Source organism: Triturus cristatus, chromosome 2_1 (genome assembly GCF_964204655.1).
Source record: "Triturus cristatus chromosome 2_1, aTriCri1.1, whole genome shotgun sequence".
Lineage (NCBI taxonomy): Eukaryota > Metazoa > Chordata > Amphibia > Caudata > Salamandridae > Triturus > Triturus cristatus.
The window spans coordinates 245,818,781-245,834,428 of NC_140581.1; the positions used below are offsets into that span (position 1 = coordinate 245,818,781).

General features: G+C 51.9%; 1 protein-coding gene across 1 annotated transcript in view; it reads left to right on the top strand.

Annotated features, from left to right (window-relative positions):
• The window catches only part of TARS1 (threonyl-tRNA synthetase 1), a 271,600-nt gene that overhangs the window by 145,824 nt on the left and 110,128 nt on the right, over positions 1–15,648 (top strand). Inside the window, exon 12 of the mRNA XM_085630784.1 lies at positions 2,502–2,664. Within this exon, the coding sequence (XP_085486910.1) occupies positions 2,502–2,664 (163 nt within the window). The remainder of the gene's footprint in view (positions 1–2,501; positions 2,665–15,648) is intronic.

Below are 15,648 nucleotides of genomic sequence, written 5' to 3' on the forward strand. Positions count from 1 at the left end.
AGGGCTAATGTGAACAAGGGATGTGAGGGCCTGCGCAGAGGATGCGTCATAGAGAGGCTTTTCCAATGGGCTGCAGTGCAATGCAGGTCTTTGTGACCGGTCCAATCCACGCAGCAGAGGCAATGTGTTGGTTCTGCTCGGGGTTGAGCCATGCAGCAGAGGTGATGCATCCATAGAGGCTGGCAGAGCACTTAAAACCCACTTCCAAGGGTCTAGGATAGGGTTGACACCAATTTGCAGGGTAGACTCACAGATTGGCAGAGTCTAGGTGATGCAAAGTTGTTTGAAGCCTCTTATTTCCTGGGGGCTTCAGATCAGGAGGCCAGCCAACTAGCCCTTGGTGTTACTCTGGGTTCTGGGTTAAGAGATGGATACCCAATCCTTCTAACACAGCAATGCAGAAGTTCAGCAGAGTGGCAGTCTGTTCAGCAGCACAAGAGTTCTACCTCCTGGTAGAGTATCATTGTTCAACTTCTGTACAATGATACTGTCATCCAATCAGGCTTCCCCTTCGGGAGGACCTCTGTGTGTGTGGACATTTAGTGAATGGAGTTGACTGTGTTTGATCAGTTGCCTGAAGTGGTGGTTGTCATCTTTGCCACCAAGTTCCATTCTTTAAAGTTCATTTAAATTTGTGGCATGGTGTGGCATCTACAAGACTGACCCTTTGCAAGCAAAGCTGTTTGATGTCCTTGGGTTTGTTTTATCTTTAGCCCTAATGGACACTCTAAAAGGTTATTTGTTTACCCTGACCTAATTTTGTACAATTGCCAGACCTGTTTCAGTGACCTGTTGTGATGAGATTTATAAATGTTTGGACACATTTTCTCCCAAACCATTTCTGATACCACAGTGGGACCTTAACTTGGTCTTTACATTTCTCATGCGTATGTAAAGCTGCTTGATGCGTCTGCGGACTTTAAAGACCCTGGTCCTCATTGCAGTTACATCAGCTCATTGCAGTGTGAACTTAGGCATTGGGTGCAACTGCCTTATACCATCCTTTAACCAGGTAAATTGATGCTGAGAATTCTAGTAACCTATTTACCAAAGGTCATGACTCACTTTCACTTTGGGCACTCTATTACCTCACCCTCCCTTACTACTCGAAAGAGAAGGTAAGGCTCCATCGGCTGGACCCCAAAAGGGCTTTAAGCTCTTACATTGGTCGTACCCAGGGCTACCGTGTGGACAATTACATTTCTGTTGAGTTCTCCAGAGCATAAAAAGAGAAGGCTGTGTAGAAGAGAACCCCGTTGAGGTGGCTAGTCCTGTGCATTAAATCTGCAATACACTAGCCGAGAAGCAGCCTCTGGGAGGTCTGCAAGCCCATTTCTCCAGGGCTGAGGTGTCTACACTCCATTGACTCTTGGAGGGCCAGTTCTTGGCATCTGCCAGGCTGCGACGTGGGCATCAATGCACACGTTCACAGCCAGCTCTAGTGGGGAAGGGCATTTTACCTGTTTGGTTCTCCAAGACATTTTGATCTGGTACTGTTTGGTATCCATTCTAAGGTAATATATATCTTTGGTTAGAAGCATCCATCATAAGAGCAATTTACTTAAGGTTGGTAATTATTTTTTTAGTGGATTTTCTGTGTAACTGCAGACTCCTCACTTACCTCCCATCTCTTCATTCTGTGGAGTGGCCTCTTTTTAACATCTAGAAAGGTTCCAAGTTATGAATTGGCACAATAGTACCAGCAATGTTTTATGCTGTACGTCTGAGGGCACAGGAGGGGAAAAGACAAACTTGCGTCTACATTCAGGGTCTGTGCTTATTCAGTCTGACGCCTGGAGTTTTCTAAGGTGAGGAATCTGCCGCTAGAGTATCCACCAGAATGAGCATTACTGAAGGTATGTAATTTTTTTGTTTAATTTGCTTGCAGTTTTTGTGAGGAACTAAATCCGATTTGCTGGGTTTGTCCCTCGTACCCACCCACATGCTCTTTATTACTGTTATTTACTTTCTCTAATTTTTTACTGCCTAAGTTTATTTATTCGGAGTAGCTGATGCCTCTTCTCAGTATTGAGGTGCCTCTGGGTTGCACTGAAAAAAACAATTGCTGAAAAGTTGCCATAATTGATGCTTTGATGAGGAAATTGTAAGTGTGCACAAGTTTTGAGCTGTTGTTTTAAGGTCGATTTTGAGGTACAGGCCCAAAGAAAATATTTTCTTCTTTGTGCCCAACTACTTAATATGCTTAAAGTCCATGTTTCTATCGCAGAATGCTAAAACCTGTTTTCAAAGTGCGACTTGTCAGGAACTGCGTTGAAAGTTTTTTAATGTGAAATTGCAATGTTGCAACCATATTTTCTTTGATTGCGAATGATGGATGTTGCTAAGTTATACATATTTTCAAAGATTAAATACTTCTTCTTGGAAAGTAATAAAGAATGAATGTTATACTATATTGAAATGCATTTTGTTTCTTCTCTTTTACTAAAAGTGCAATATTACAGTTGAGGTTTGAACTTCTTGTTGCTATTCCTTTTGTTCAGTCTTATGTTTGACCATCGACCAAGATCATGGCGGGAGCTACCTTTGAGGCTGGCAGATTTTGGAGTACTTCACCGAAATGAGTTATCAGGTGCACTTACAGGACTGACCAGAGTACGGCGCTTCCAGCAGGATGATGCCCACATATTCTGCACCATGGAACAGGTACATCTTGGAAGCAAATGCATACAGGATTATAGTTATTGCATATCTGTAACACACTCCTCTGTTGTGTACAAACGTACATAAGTCCATGGCTAGTTCTTATGTTTTTCCTCTATACCTAAAGCAATTTTACTTACTTTTAGGTGAGTATTATGTGTTTAACATGCATGCACAAACGTAATCATTCAATAGAATGCATTCCATGCTTACTGAAGATCTTTGAGCTAGAACATTTTACTTGAAATTATTGTAGAACATTTTAGAAAGTTCAGTTCAAAGGACTTGCATGCCATGCTAATCAGCCTGCTTGTGTCTGCTTCCCAAATACCCCCTTGAAACATCTACCAGAGTGTCTTCTTTTCTCTTTGTTTAGTGCATTGATTACAGCTATTACTGTCAGTGCAGTTCACTATTCAGGTGCTTGGCTCTCACCTTTCTTTCGTAGCTTTTTGCTGGTGGTTTGAGTGGCGTTGTATTAGCTTTAGTTCCAGAAGTGTACAGCTTGTGAGCAAAAGGTTACATCATGATGCTAATCTACACAGGCCCTGTTTAACCAACGTCTCGAGATGCTAGGAAGCCAGTGATCCTTTTATATGTATATGTTCGAGGCATGTGGGCTGCTGAATTCATATCTGTGCATAGATCGCCGCCTAGTGTTGGGTCCGGATGTTTGCACGTTGTTGTCCTGGAAGAGTCTTCGAAGTATCCTGAGATAGGTGACTCCTCCCCTGGACCACAGTGCGCATGGACATCCTCTCCATCCTCAGATTGTTTTTTTCCGCCATTGGGTTCGGATGTGCTTATCTTGACTCAAGTTAGGAAAAACTTTTTTCAGGCCAAAAGGCCTTTAGTTCGCGTCGGTACTGTTCCCGATCAGTATCGACAGTTACTTGTTAGTTTACTAACTTAGGAAACAACTTTTTCGCATCGACCATCGACACCATCGACGATGGAATCGAGGACACCATTCAAGCGGTGTCCTGTTTGCAATGCGAAATATCCCCATGTCGACGTCCACCCGGTGTGCAACAAATGCCTTTCACCGGATCACGACGAATCCACATGTATGGCCTGTGCCCGTTTCCGATCCAAAAAGACTCTTCGGAATCGACGAGCAGCGAGACTTGAAGCGCAGCAAGCGGCACCGGCCCCGACCAACATCTTCAGCGCCGAGGACGAAGATGTGGAAGGCGTGGAGAACCTACCCTCCAGCCCCGCTTCCGAACACGATTCCGGATCGGAAGACATTGAAGAACAACTCTTTCACAGGGATGAAGACGACACCGAGGTAGGAGACTACGATGAGGCCTTAGGGGCCGAAGAAAGTGGCTCCGGTGACGAGCAAGGCCTACCCGTACAGACGGAGGATATCCCAGTGCGTCAGTCTATGGCTCCGGTCGAGGGATCGCCTTCGGGCCTTACCCAAGACCTATCCCGCAGTTCTTCGGCCCCGCCCTCGGGCCCGGCCTCGGACATTCAGCGACAGCCATTAGGACCCAAAACGGCTGGTTTCCCTTCCTCGAAACCGAAACCAAAAGTCGTGTCGGTTCCACAGAAACCGAAACTGAAAGTGACACTGGTCGGATCGAAGCCCACTACACCTTCGACGCCAGCAAAACCCGTCGGCACCGACCGCACCAAACGGGACTTCGGTGCCGAACTCGCAGCAGCCGACGTCGGCGCCGACACACGGAAAAAGGCCATCGGTACCGACAAACCGCCTCGGCACCCGGCACCGAAACAATCGGCTCCGGCCACGAAGGTCAAAATGGCCGCTGCGTCGCACACCACTTCGAAAGCAGCACCTAAGGCCCAATCATCGACGCCGTCGACGGCTACAACCTCTCCTCGACTCGATGACCCCGTGGCCCCGAAGAAGCCCACGCCTGCATCTACAGAACCGCTCGGCGCCAAACAACCGTCGGCGCTCCAGGTGCGACAAGTTGCAGAGTCCCTGCAACGCATCAAAGAAAAGGCAGCCCTCCAGGACACGTCGGGCCCGAGCCGAAAAAAGCTCCAAAAGCTTCTCCAGCACCACGCCATATCACTTTTGGCCTGCCACCATCCACGGCGCCAAAAATGTTTGAAATAAGAACTCGTGTCACCCAAACTAGGATCACACCTGCCGAACGCTCTCCTACGGAGACGTCACCGTCCCACATCATCGATGCCGACACCGGCAGAATTATGCTCCACAAGCGGAGAATATCTTCCGAACACGCTTTGGACTCCTACCGGATCCCGCTAAAGAAAAAGCTGCCAGCGGATTCGGAACCAGTTCTTTACGAACGTCTCCATACCTCCTACCCAGATCCACAGTCCTTCTCTCCGACACACTCCGAAACCGACGTTTTGGAGGACTATATGGGTGACGACGTCCCCTACCCTAGAGAGATGGACCCTGAAGGCCAACAGGACCCTGACCAGGCTTGGGATGACCCTGTGTGTGCACCTATGGATACACAGGACACGCAGCTATATGGCGCAAAAACGTCTCCCACAGAGGACACTGCCGCATTCAACGCCCTAATTGAACGTGCTGCGGAAAATCATGGTGTGCAACTCCACTCTGACACAATCGAGGACGATTTTCTAATGGATACTTTCGCATCCTCACAAAGGAATATCAAAACTCTACCCATGTTGAAAGGTGTCCTCAAACCAGCAAAGGACATTTTCAAAGAACCCACCAGGGCAAGAGTAATAAACCCCAGGATCGACAAGAAATATAGGTCGGCGCCTGGGGACCCTACGTACATTAGAGGCCAGTTGCCTCTGGATTCCATCGTAGTCGCAAATGCTCGCAAACGGGCGCATTCGCAAACAACTGGGGATGCTCCTCCCCCGGACAAAGAGTCCAAGGTGCTAGAGACCTCAGGCAAACGGGTTGCAGCCCAGGCAGCTAACATATGGCGTATTGCCAATACCCAGGCGCTCCTAGCTCGTTACGATCGCGCACACTATGACACATTAGAAACCCTACTCCAACATCTCCCTGACCAATACAAAGAGGGAGCAGAGATCCTCATCAGGGAGGGACAACTCCTCACGAACGCATCCATTAAGTGTGCACTGGATGCCGCAGATACAGCTGCCAGAGCAATAAACACCAGCGTCATGCTACGACGACACGCCTGGTTACGAATCTCCGGATTCAAACCTGAGGTTCAAAATAACATCCTCAATCAGCCGGTCAACCCCGACTACTTATTCGGGCCAGAAGTTGACGCCACCCTAGAAAAAATAAAAAAGGACACAGACACTGCAAAGTCCATGGGGGCTCTCCAAACACAGACCTTTCGGAGTGGCTCCTTTCGTCGCCCCGGAAATAGAGGAGCAGGCAGAGGACAGGGGTCACAGCAAACCTACAACAAGGGCAACACACAAAGTACCTACGATAAAAACACCCGGGGTGGGTATCGTGGCTCCAGCACAAAGGGCAGAGGACGCGGATACGGCAATACCAGGTCCTCCCCCAAGAACAAACAGTGACGCCCTCTCCCTTCCTCCCGACCACATAACACCTGTCGGGGGAAGGCTACAAAGGTTCCTGTCCACGTGGAACAACATCACCACGGACAGGTGGGTCAAAGATATTATCAAACACGGTTACTGCCTAGAATTAACCTCCACTCCACCCACAATACCGCCAAAACACCGTCCTATGTCCTCAGAGCACTTAGCGCTATTACAGCAGGAAGTGCTAAGTATGCTGGAAAAAGGCGCAATAGAGGTCGTACCCGTCCACGAGCAAGGCACGGGGGTGTACTCCCTGTACTTCTTAATACCAAAAAAGGACGGGTCACTCAGACCTATACTAGACCTGAGACCCCTCAACCGCTACATTCTCTCAGAGCATTTCCACATGCTCACCCTACAACAAGTCCTCCCGCTGCTCAAACAGGGAGACTTCCTGGCCACGCTAGACCTCAAAGATGCGTATTTCCACATACCCATTCACCCCTCACACAGAAAATATCTCAGGTTCACTGTTCAAGGGCAGCACTACCAATTCAAGGTTCTTCCCTTCGGCGTGACAACAGCACCCAGAGTTTTCACAAAGTGCCTAGCTACTGTGGCTGCACATCTACGGAGGCAACACATTCACGTCTACCCTTACCTGGACGACTGGCTTGTTCAGGCAAAGTCAGCCCAGCAATGTGCCAGCCACATGTCCAGCACCATTCACCTTCTTCACAGTCTGGGGTTCTCACTAAATTACCCAAAATCACATCTCCAACCCGCACACGTACAACAGTACCTAGGTGCGACCATAGACACTCTGGCAGCCACAGCTCAGCCAAATTTAGTGAGGATCAACAGCATGCAAATGCTGATTTCCAAGTTCCAACCCCAACACTCCCTTCCTGCGCGAGTGTTCATGCAGTTGATAGGCATGATGGCCTCCTGCATCTTCATAGTCCCACACGCGAGACTACATATGCGCCCGCTTCAGGAGTGCTTAGCACGTCAATGGAATCAGGCACACGGGCAACTAAAAGACCTAGTGTAGGTGAGCGGTCGGGCATACAACTCTGCATTGGTGGAATCCACAAAACCTTTGCAAGGGCCGACCGTTCCAAGAGCCTGTTCCACAAATAATACTGACAGCGGACGCGTCTCTCCAGGGATGGGGAGCTCATGTACTCAATTACACAGTGCAGGGACTATGGACAATACAACAAAAGAAGATGCACATCAACCTTCTGGAACTGATGGCAATCTTCCTAGCAATGAAAGCATTCAAAGTACACTTGTGCAACAAAGTCGTGTTGAGCCGGACGGACAACATGACCGCCATGTACTACATACAAAAGCAGGGAGGAACACACTCTCCACAGTTGTCTCATCTGGCTCAGAGCATGTGGAAGTGGGCCATTCAGAGGAACATGTTCCTCATGGCGGAACACCTCCCCAGCAAGGACAACCAGATGGCGGATCTGCTCAGCAGACACAGCCACCAGATGCACGAGTGGGAGTTACACCCATCAGTCCTCCAACCGTACTTCCAGCAGTGGGGTCATCCAGAGATAGACCTATTCGCCACAAGCGAAAACGCAAAATGCCAAAGCTTTGCCGCCAGGTTCCCACATCCGCAGTCGCAGGGCAATGCGATATGGATGAACTGGTCCGGCAGATTTGCGTACGCTTTTCCCCCAGCACCATTGATACCGCTGGTGGCGCGCAAACTCAGACAACACTCACTAACACTCGTCCTGGTTGCTCCAACATGGGCACGCCAACCATGGTACACCACCTTTCTCGAACTTTCCGTGGTGCCGCATCAAAGGCTGCGGATCAAACCCGCGCATTTGACGCAGAACCATGGAGAGATTCAGCACCCAGATCCGCAACAGCTGAACCTGGCAATCTGGCTCCTGAAGTCCTAGAGTTTGGCTACCTAAACCTGCCACCTGACTGTATGGACATCATTAAGGAAGCTAGAAGACCCACTACCAGAGCTTGCTATGCAGCCAAATGGAAAAGGTTCGTAATTTATTGCAATAACAATGACATTAACCCGCTAGACGCATCCATCCAAAACATAATTTGTTACCTCTTACACCTATACCGATGCAATCTGGCATACACCTCAATACGTGTCCATTTGACCGCAATATCAGCCTATCTCCAGAACAGGCAGCACCTCTCTTTATTCAGAGTGCCTGCCATCAAAGCATTCTTGGAAGGACTCAAACGAGTAATTCCTCCAAGCCACCCACCAGCTCCAATGTGGAACCTCAACTTGGTCCTCACACGCCTGATGGGTCCACCCTTCGAAGCTCTACACTCATGCGAGATTCAATTCCTCACCTGGAAAGTAGCTTTCCTAGTAGCGATCACTTCTTTGAGGAGAGTTAGTGAACTCCAGGCACTAACCGTTCAAGAGCCATTCATACAGGTTCACGCCAACAGGGTCGTACTACGTACCAACCCCAAATTCATGCCCAAAGTGATATCGCAGTTCCACATGAATCAAACTATTGAACTGCCTGTTTTCTTTCAAAACCCACAAACTGTCGCAGAAAGAGCACTCCATACGCTGGATGTAAAGAGAGCCCTCATGTACTATATAGACAGGACTAAAGTCTTCAGGAAAACAAATCAACTTTTCGTTGCCTTTGCCCCACACCACAAAGGTAACGCCATCTCCAAAGCAGGTATAGCCAGATGGATCGTTAAATGTATTCAAATTTGCTATCAAAAAGCTAAACGCACATTAACGATTCCCCCACGAGCCCACTCAACACGTAAGTTAGGGGCCTCCATGGCTTTCCTGGGAAACATTCCTTTGCATGATATATGTAGAGCAGCCACCTGGTCCACTACACATACATTTACCAAACACTATTGTGTAGATGTGCAATCAAAACAGCAGGCAGCTGTAGGACAGGCTGTTCTCAAAACTCTTTTTCAGACCGCTGCAGCTGGCACTGGTGGCCGCCGCTAATAGAGGGTACTGCTATATATTCTATGCACAGATATGAATTCAGCAGCCCACATGCCTCGAACTGAATATGCTACTTACCAGTATGCATCTGTTCTTGGCATGTAGGGCTGCTGACATTCATATCGCCCACCCTCCTCCCCGGCGCCTGTAGCAGCTGCAGCTCTCAGAATTACTGTAAGCATGGTCATCACTTTCTGTATCTACTCCATCACTGCCACAATGGCGAAAAACAATCTGAGGATGGAGAGGATGCCCATGCGCACTGTGGTCCAGGGGAGGAGTCACCTATCTCAGGATACTTTGAAGACTCTTCCAGGACAACAACGTGCAAACATCCGGACCCAACACTAGGCGGCGATCTATGCACAGATATGAATGTCAGCAGACCTACATGCCAAGAACAGATGCATACTGGTAAGTAGCATATTCAATCCCCAGTGGCAACTGACAAGGACCTGAGCGTGATGAGGCGGATGGGACAATAAAAAGAAATGCATAATAGCCACTTACCTGCGAGCGCAAAGTCCTCCTCGATGGTCTTCTCTCCTCGAGGCAGGCAGGCTCCTAACTCCCAAGCCAATCCTGGTGCTGCACACATCCTGAGAACAGCGCTAGAAGTTGTGGGGCAGCCTCTATCAGCCTCACAAGAGCACTGGAGGCTTTTGCTTTCTCTAACCTCGCTGTCTTAACTGGGTTGGAGAGGTTTGACATGCGCATGTCTGGCTTACCGTCTCAGGACGGCCGGCCAAAGAGACATGCACATTTTAAACTTTAGCACACAGCTTCCTGCTTGGTTATAAATTACATTTATTACCATTTTATTTTTGAGCTCTGGCCTGGGGCTTTTCTTTTTGGGATGACACTCTTACCCTCAAATGGAGGAGCCGTCCCTCTATATCCCTATGTCCCGAATCGTATCGATCTATCTGAAAGAGACACGTTAGTGATAGATTACTTACCTTAGAATTTTCCCCAGGCGTCAGTCTGGATCCGTAAAGTTTTCTGCTTAGCAGTACTCCTGCGTGACAGTAGGTGGCGCCGTGCGGCTCCGCGCCCGTCACTGGCGTTGTGCACGCCGGGATGACGTCACGGAGGCTACTTAGGCGCCACCCATGCGCGCTGACTTCAGGTCTTTCTTTTTCCGCGCTGACAGCGCAGATCTGGATTGAGCACGTACCTCGGTCAATTTTTTACCACTTTTTGAGACTTTTTGTCTTTTTCTCTTGTCTCCTGGTGCACGTAGGGATGCCCGGCTTTAAGACTTGCGGTCGTTCCACCGTAATATGTCGGTGGCGGACCCCCATGATGTCTGCCTCTACTGCCTGGAGACCGACCACGACTCCCGGGATTGTCGGGACTGCCGTGCCATGGCCCCAAAGGCATTGCGGGAGCGGCGCCGGAAGTTGCTGGAGGTCTGGCACTCCTCTCACTGCCGCTCCGGGTCTAGGGGCCGCTCGCGGGACCGCAGCCGTCGCTCCTCGGACTCTAAGTCTTCACCTTCAGATTCCGGTGAGAGACGCCATAAGAAGAAGTCGAAGGAGCGTGTTCGCTCGCCGACGTCTCCCTGTCGCTCCCCGGAGTCGGACGTGGGAGACAGAGGCTCTGCCCCTGCGGCTCCTCTGGAGCCTGGGAGTCCCGCGGTCTACCCGCTCTACCCGGGTCCGTCGGCGACTCCCGAACAGCGGCAAGAGTTTTTTGTTGGCTTGGACCGCCTGTTTAGACCTCGGGCTCCCGCCTGCGGGACCCGCGGCCCCGTATCCAGATCCTGTTGACCCGGCGGCACCGCCTCCGACCCCAGCCCCGTAGCCTCTGGATCCAGTGCCCGCGGCTCCGGCGCCACAAGGAGCAACGCCGCTGGCTCCGGCCCTGGCGCTGCCCTTGGCTCCGGCCCCGGTGCCGCCACAGGCGCCGCACTAGGTGCCGTTTATCTCGCCCCTGCCTCTGTTCTCGGACCATTTCGTTCCGACCCGGGATCCTCATTGGGATGGGGCTCCGGTTCGGACCTGGCTGGCGCCGCTGGCCCCCTCTCCGGCTCCGGTCCTGCTGCCGCGACCGGCTCCTTTTACCCCGGCTGAGGACTGGGACGGATACGAGGACCCCCTTGCGCGGCAGTGTTACTCCGAGCAGGATTGGGTGGATGACCTTCAAGACGCGGGTGAACTTGATGTGTCTTCTGACCCGGGGTTTGCCTCGCCTCCGCCTAATAACGAGGAGGGCGCTTCCTACACTATGGTGCTGCGTCGAGCCGCGGAGGCTGTCCACCTCGACCTCCCTGCGTTGGCCCTTAAGACCAACCTCCTTACGGAGGTGCTCCAGGCAGCGTCTACGTCGTCCGAGCCACTGCTCCCTTTCAATGAGGCCCTTACCGAAGTCCTCTTGGGTACTTGGTTGCGGCCGGCCTCGGGGTTGCCGGTGGATAAGAACGTCGCTAGGTATCATAGCCCGGCGTCTGGTGATCCCGCCTTCTTGACCACTCACCCCACGCCTGAGAGCCTGGTCATTCAGGCCTCGACATTGCAGAGTGCCTTTCCCTCGGCTCCGCCAGACAAGGACTATAAGAGGCTGGACCAATATGGCAAGAGGCTGTTCTCCTCAGCCAGTTTGGGGTTGAGATTGGTTAATAGCGCCTGCTTATTGGGCCGTTACTCCCACGCAGTGTGGGATTCGGTGGCGGAGGTTCTGCCTCAGTTCTCTGAGGAGGTTCAGGCTGTCCTTTCCCAAGCAATTGCGGAGGGCAAGGATGCGGCGAAGTGTGCCATCAGGTGTGGTTTGGACACCGCTGATTCATTGGTCAGGGCGATTTCCACGACGGTGGCATTGCGGCGCCACGCCTGGTTGCGTTCCACTGGCTTCTCACCCGATATCCAGAGCTCGCTCATGGACATGCCCTTCGATGGCTCCCGCCTCTTTGGTGATCAGGCTGACAATGCCCTGGAGCACTTTAAAGACTCTCGTGCCACGGCCAAGTCTTTGGGCCTTTCCTTGAAAAATCCTGCCACGACAGGGTTTCGTTCCTTTCGTGGCCAGGGCAGGGGTACCCAGGCGCGCTCTTCCAGCAAGCCTGTGCAGAACCAGCCTCAGCGAATCCACGGACGTGGGTTCCACTGGGGCGGGTCTGGTAACTAGCGTGCGGGGCAGTCCACTTCTACCTCCGCCGCTTCCGCCTCTAAGCCTTCCTAATCCGAACTTCAGGGGGCACCACATGCCAGTGGGTGGCAGGGTTCACCTCCACCACTGCCGCGGGATTACATCGGACAAGTGGGTGCTGCAGATATTCTGCCACGGTTACTCGCTCCCCTTTCTGTCCTCCCCTCCAGCCATGCCACCTCGATACCACCGCATGTCGGGGGATCATTTGGCTCTTCTCTGTCAGGAAGTCACGGCCCTCCTGGCCAAGGGGGCCATCGAGTACGTTCCCGATCAAGAAGTCGTCAGTGGTTGCTAGTCTTACTACTTCATGGTCCCCAAGAAGGACAAGGGGGGCCTCCGCCCCATCTTGGACCTCCGGGACGTCAGTCGCTTCCTCCGGAAGGAGAAGTTCAAGATGCTGACTCTAGCTCAGGTCCTATCTGCCCTGGACCCTGGAGACTGGATGAATAGTGTTGGACTTGCAGGACGCTTATTTTCACATTCCCGTCCTGCCGGCCCACCGGCGTTACCTGTGGTTCACGGTAGGCCAGGAGCATTTTCAGTTTGCCGTGCTCCCCTTCGGCCTTACCAGCGCCCCTCGGGTGTTCACGAAGGTGATGGCGGTGGTTGCAGCTCATCTGCGCAGGTCAGGGGTGTCAGTCTTCCCCTACCTCGACGACTAGATGTTGAAGGCGGGTTCGCCCCAGGCAGTTGTCTCCCACCTCCAGACTACGGCCGACCTCTTGCATCTGCTGGGGTTCTCCATCAATGTGCCGAAGTCGCACCATCTCAACCTTCTGGAGCTGCGGGCGATCCGGCTGGCACTGAAGGCATTCCTTCCCTCTGTCCGGGGAAGTGTAGTGCAGGCGTTCACGGACAACACCGCCACCATGTGGTATTGCAACAAACAGGGCAGGGTGGGGTCATGGACCCTTTGTCAGGAGGCTCTGCGCCTCTGGACGTGGCTGGGACATCAAGGCATTACCTTGGTGGTTCAACACCTGGCAGGTTCTCTGAACACCAGGGCGGACGAACTCAGCCGCCGGTGCATGGTGGATCACGAATGGTGTCTGAACTTGGACGTGGAGCAAGGTCTCTTTCTGCGAGGAGGAGAGCCTTGGTTAGATCTATTCGCCACCGAAGAGAACGCGCAATGTCATCAGTTCTGCACATTGGAATTTCCAAGGCGACACTCGCTCGGAGACGCTTTTCGTCTCGAGTGGAGCTGCTGTCTGTTGTACGCCTTTCCGCCTATACCACTTCTGCCCAGAGTGCTGAAGAAGATCAGGCGCGACTGGCCCCAAGTTATTCTTGTGGCTCCGGACTGGGCTCGAAGAGTATGGTATCCCGAGCTACTCAGTATGAGCATCAATCCCCCGATCCGTCTGCCTCTTCAGGAGGATCTTCTATCGCAGCAGGAGGGGACGGTCCTCCACCCGGACCTGTCCAGCCTCCACCTCCATGCTTGGAGATTGAGCGGCGACAGTTGACACCTTTCGATCTTCCTCCCGAAGTCTGGGATGTCATCTTGGCAGCCAGGCGTCCCTCCCCTAAAACGGTGTACGCCTGTAGGTGAAACAGATTTGTGGCATGGTGCACAGCTAAGACTGTGGATCCCCTTTCTGCCCCTCTTTCTGAGGTTCTCCTGTTCCTTCTTTCTTTGGCCCAGCAGGGCTCTGCTCTGGGCACTCTTAAAGGGTATCTTTCGGCTATCTCTGCCTTCCTACGGCTTCCTGATCATCCTTCTCTTTTTAAGTCCCCAGTTGTTAACCGTTTTCTTAAGGGCTTTACGCATACGTTCCCACCTGTGCCCTTCATCATGCCTCAGTGGGACTTGAATCTTGTCTTGACTTTTCTGATGTGCGCTCCCTTTGAGCCCCTTCATACCTGTCCTTTACATCTTCTTACTCTCAAGACGGCTTTCCTGGTAGCTATCACCTCTGCCAGGAGAGTGAGTGAGCTCTAGGCTCTTTCTTCCAAACCTACTTTCCTTTCTGTTCATCCGGACAAGGTGGTTCTGAGGACACATCCTTCTTTCTTACCAAAGGTTGTCACACCCTTCCACATCGGGCAGACCATCACTTTGCCCACCTTTTTTCCGCCTCCTTCACGGGAAGAGGAGCGGCTCCACCGTCTGGACCCTAAACGTGCGCTTGCATTCTATCTGCAACGTACACAGCAGTTCCGGGTGGATGATCAGCTCTTTGTTAGGTACGTGGGCGCCAAAAGAGGTCGGACGGTGCACAAACGGACCATCTCCCGGTGGGTCGTTCTGTGCATCAAAGCATGTTACTCCTTGGCCATGAAGGAGCCTCCTGTGGGTCTGCGTGCCCATTCGACTTGGGCAACTGCAGCCACTACTGCCTTGGGACGCGGTGTCCCCTTGCAGGATATTAGTCAGGCAACTACGTGGGCCTCGCTGCAAACGTTTACCAAGCACTACTGCCTTGACAGTCAGGTTCGGAGAGACTGCTTCTTTGGCCGTTCTGTGCTCCGTGACTTTCTGGTGTAATCTTGTTCGCAGACCCACCACCGGGGTTGGTATTGCTGGGGTATCTATTCTAAGTTAAGGAATCTATCACTAACGTGTCTCTTTCAGATGCACAAGTTACTACTTGTGTAACGATATATCTGTAAGAGACATTAGTTAGTGATGATTTCTTACCGCCCAACCCATCCTCCCCATTCTGCGAACTGATTACTAGGGTTGAGTTCATCCCCTATCTGAAAGAAACACGTTAGTTAGATTCCTCACCTTAGAATATCCCCAGGCGTCAGACTGGATCCGGAAGATTTTTCGTCAGCAATACCCCTTGCGCGTCGCTGGGTGTCGTCTGCGGCTCCGCGTCCGTCGTCGGCGTCGTGCGCCGGAATGACGTCGTCGGAGTACTTAGACGCCGCCCTCGCGCGCTGACGTCAGTTCTTCTTTTTTCCGCGCCAGTAAGCGCAGATCCGGGAGAGCTACCCCTTTTAGTCTTTTTTGACTAAGTTTTTTGATCCTTTTTGATCTTGTCTCGACTCCGGTGCCGGTAGGATGCCTGGGTTTAAAGCCTGTGCTGACTGCAACCGCTTGATGTCGGTTACGGATCATCACCGCCGGTGCCTTTACTGTTTGGGCCTCGACCACGACGCGGAGTCGTGTTCGGACTGCAAGGCCCTGACCTCGAAGGCTAGACGGGAGCGGTCCCGTAAGCTTCTCGAGCTTCGCCACTCGGCTCCGCGCCCCTCTCGATCCCGGTCCAGGAGGAGGTCCAAGGATCGGTCGCGGAGCCGCAGCCGACGTCATCATCGATTGTCTGGCTCCAAGTCTTCGGGTAAGTCGAAGCACTCAAAGAAGTCCAAGAGGCGACACCGCTCTTCGGACTCCCCTCGCCGGTCGCGCGACTCGGCCGAGGGTCAGAGAC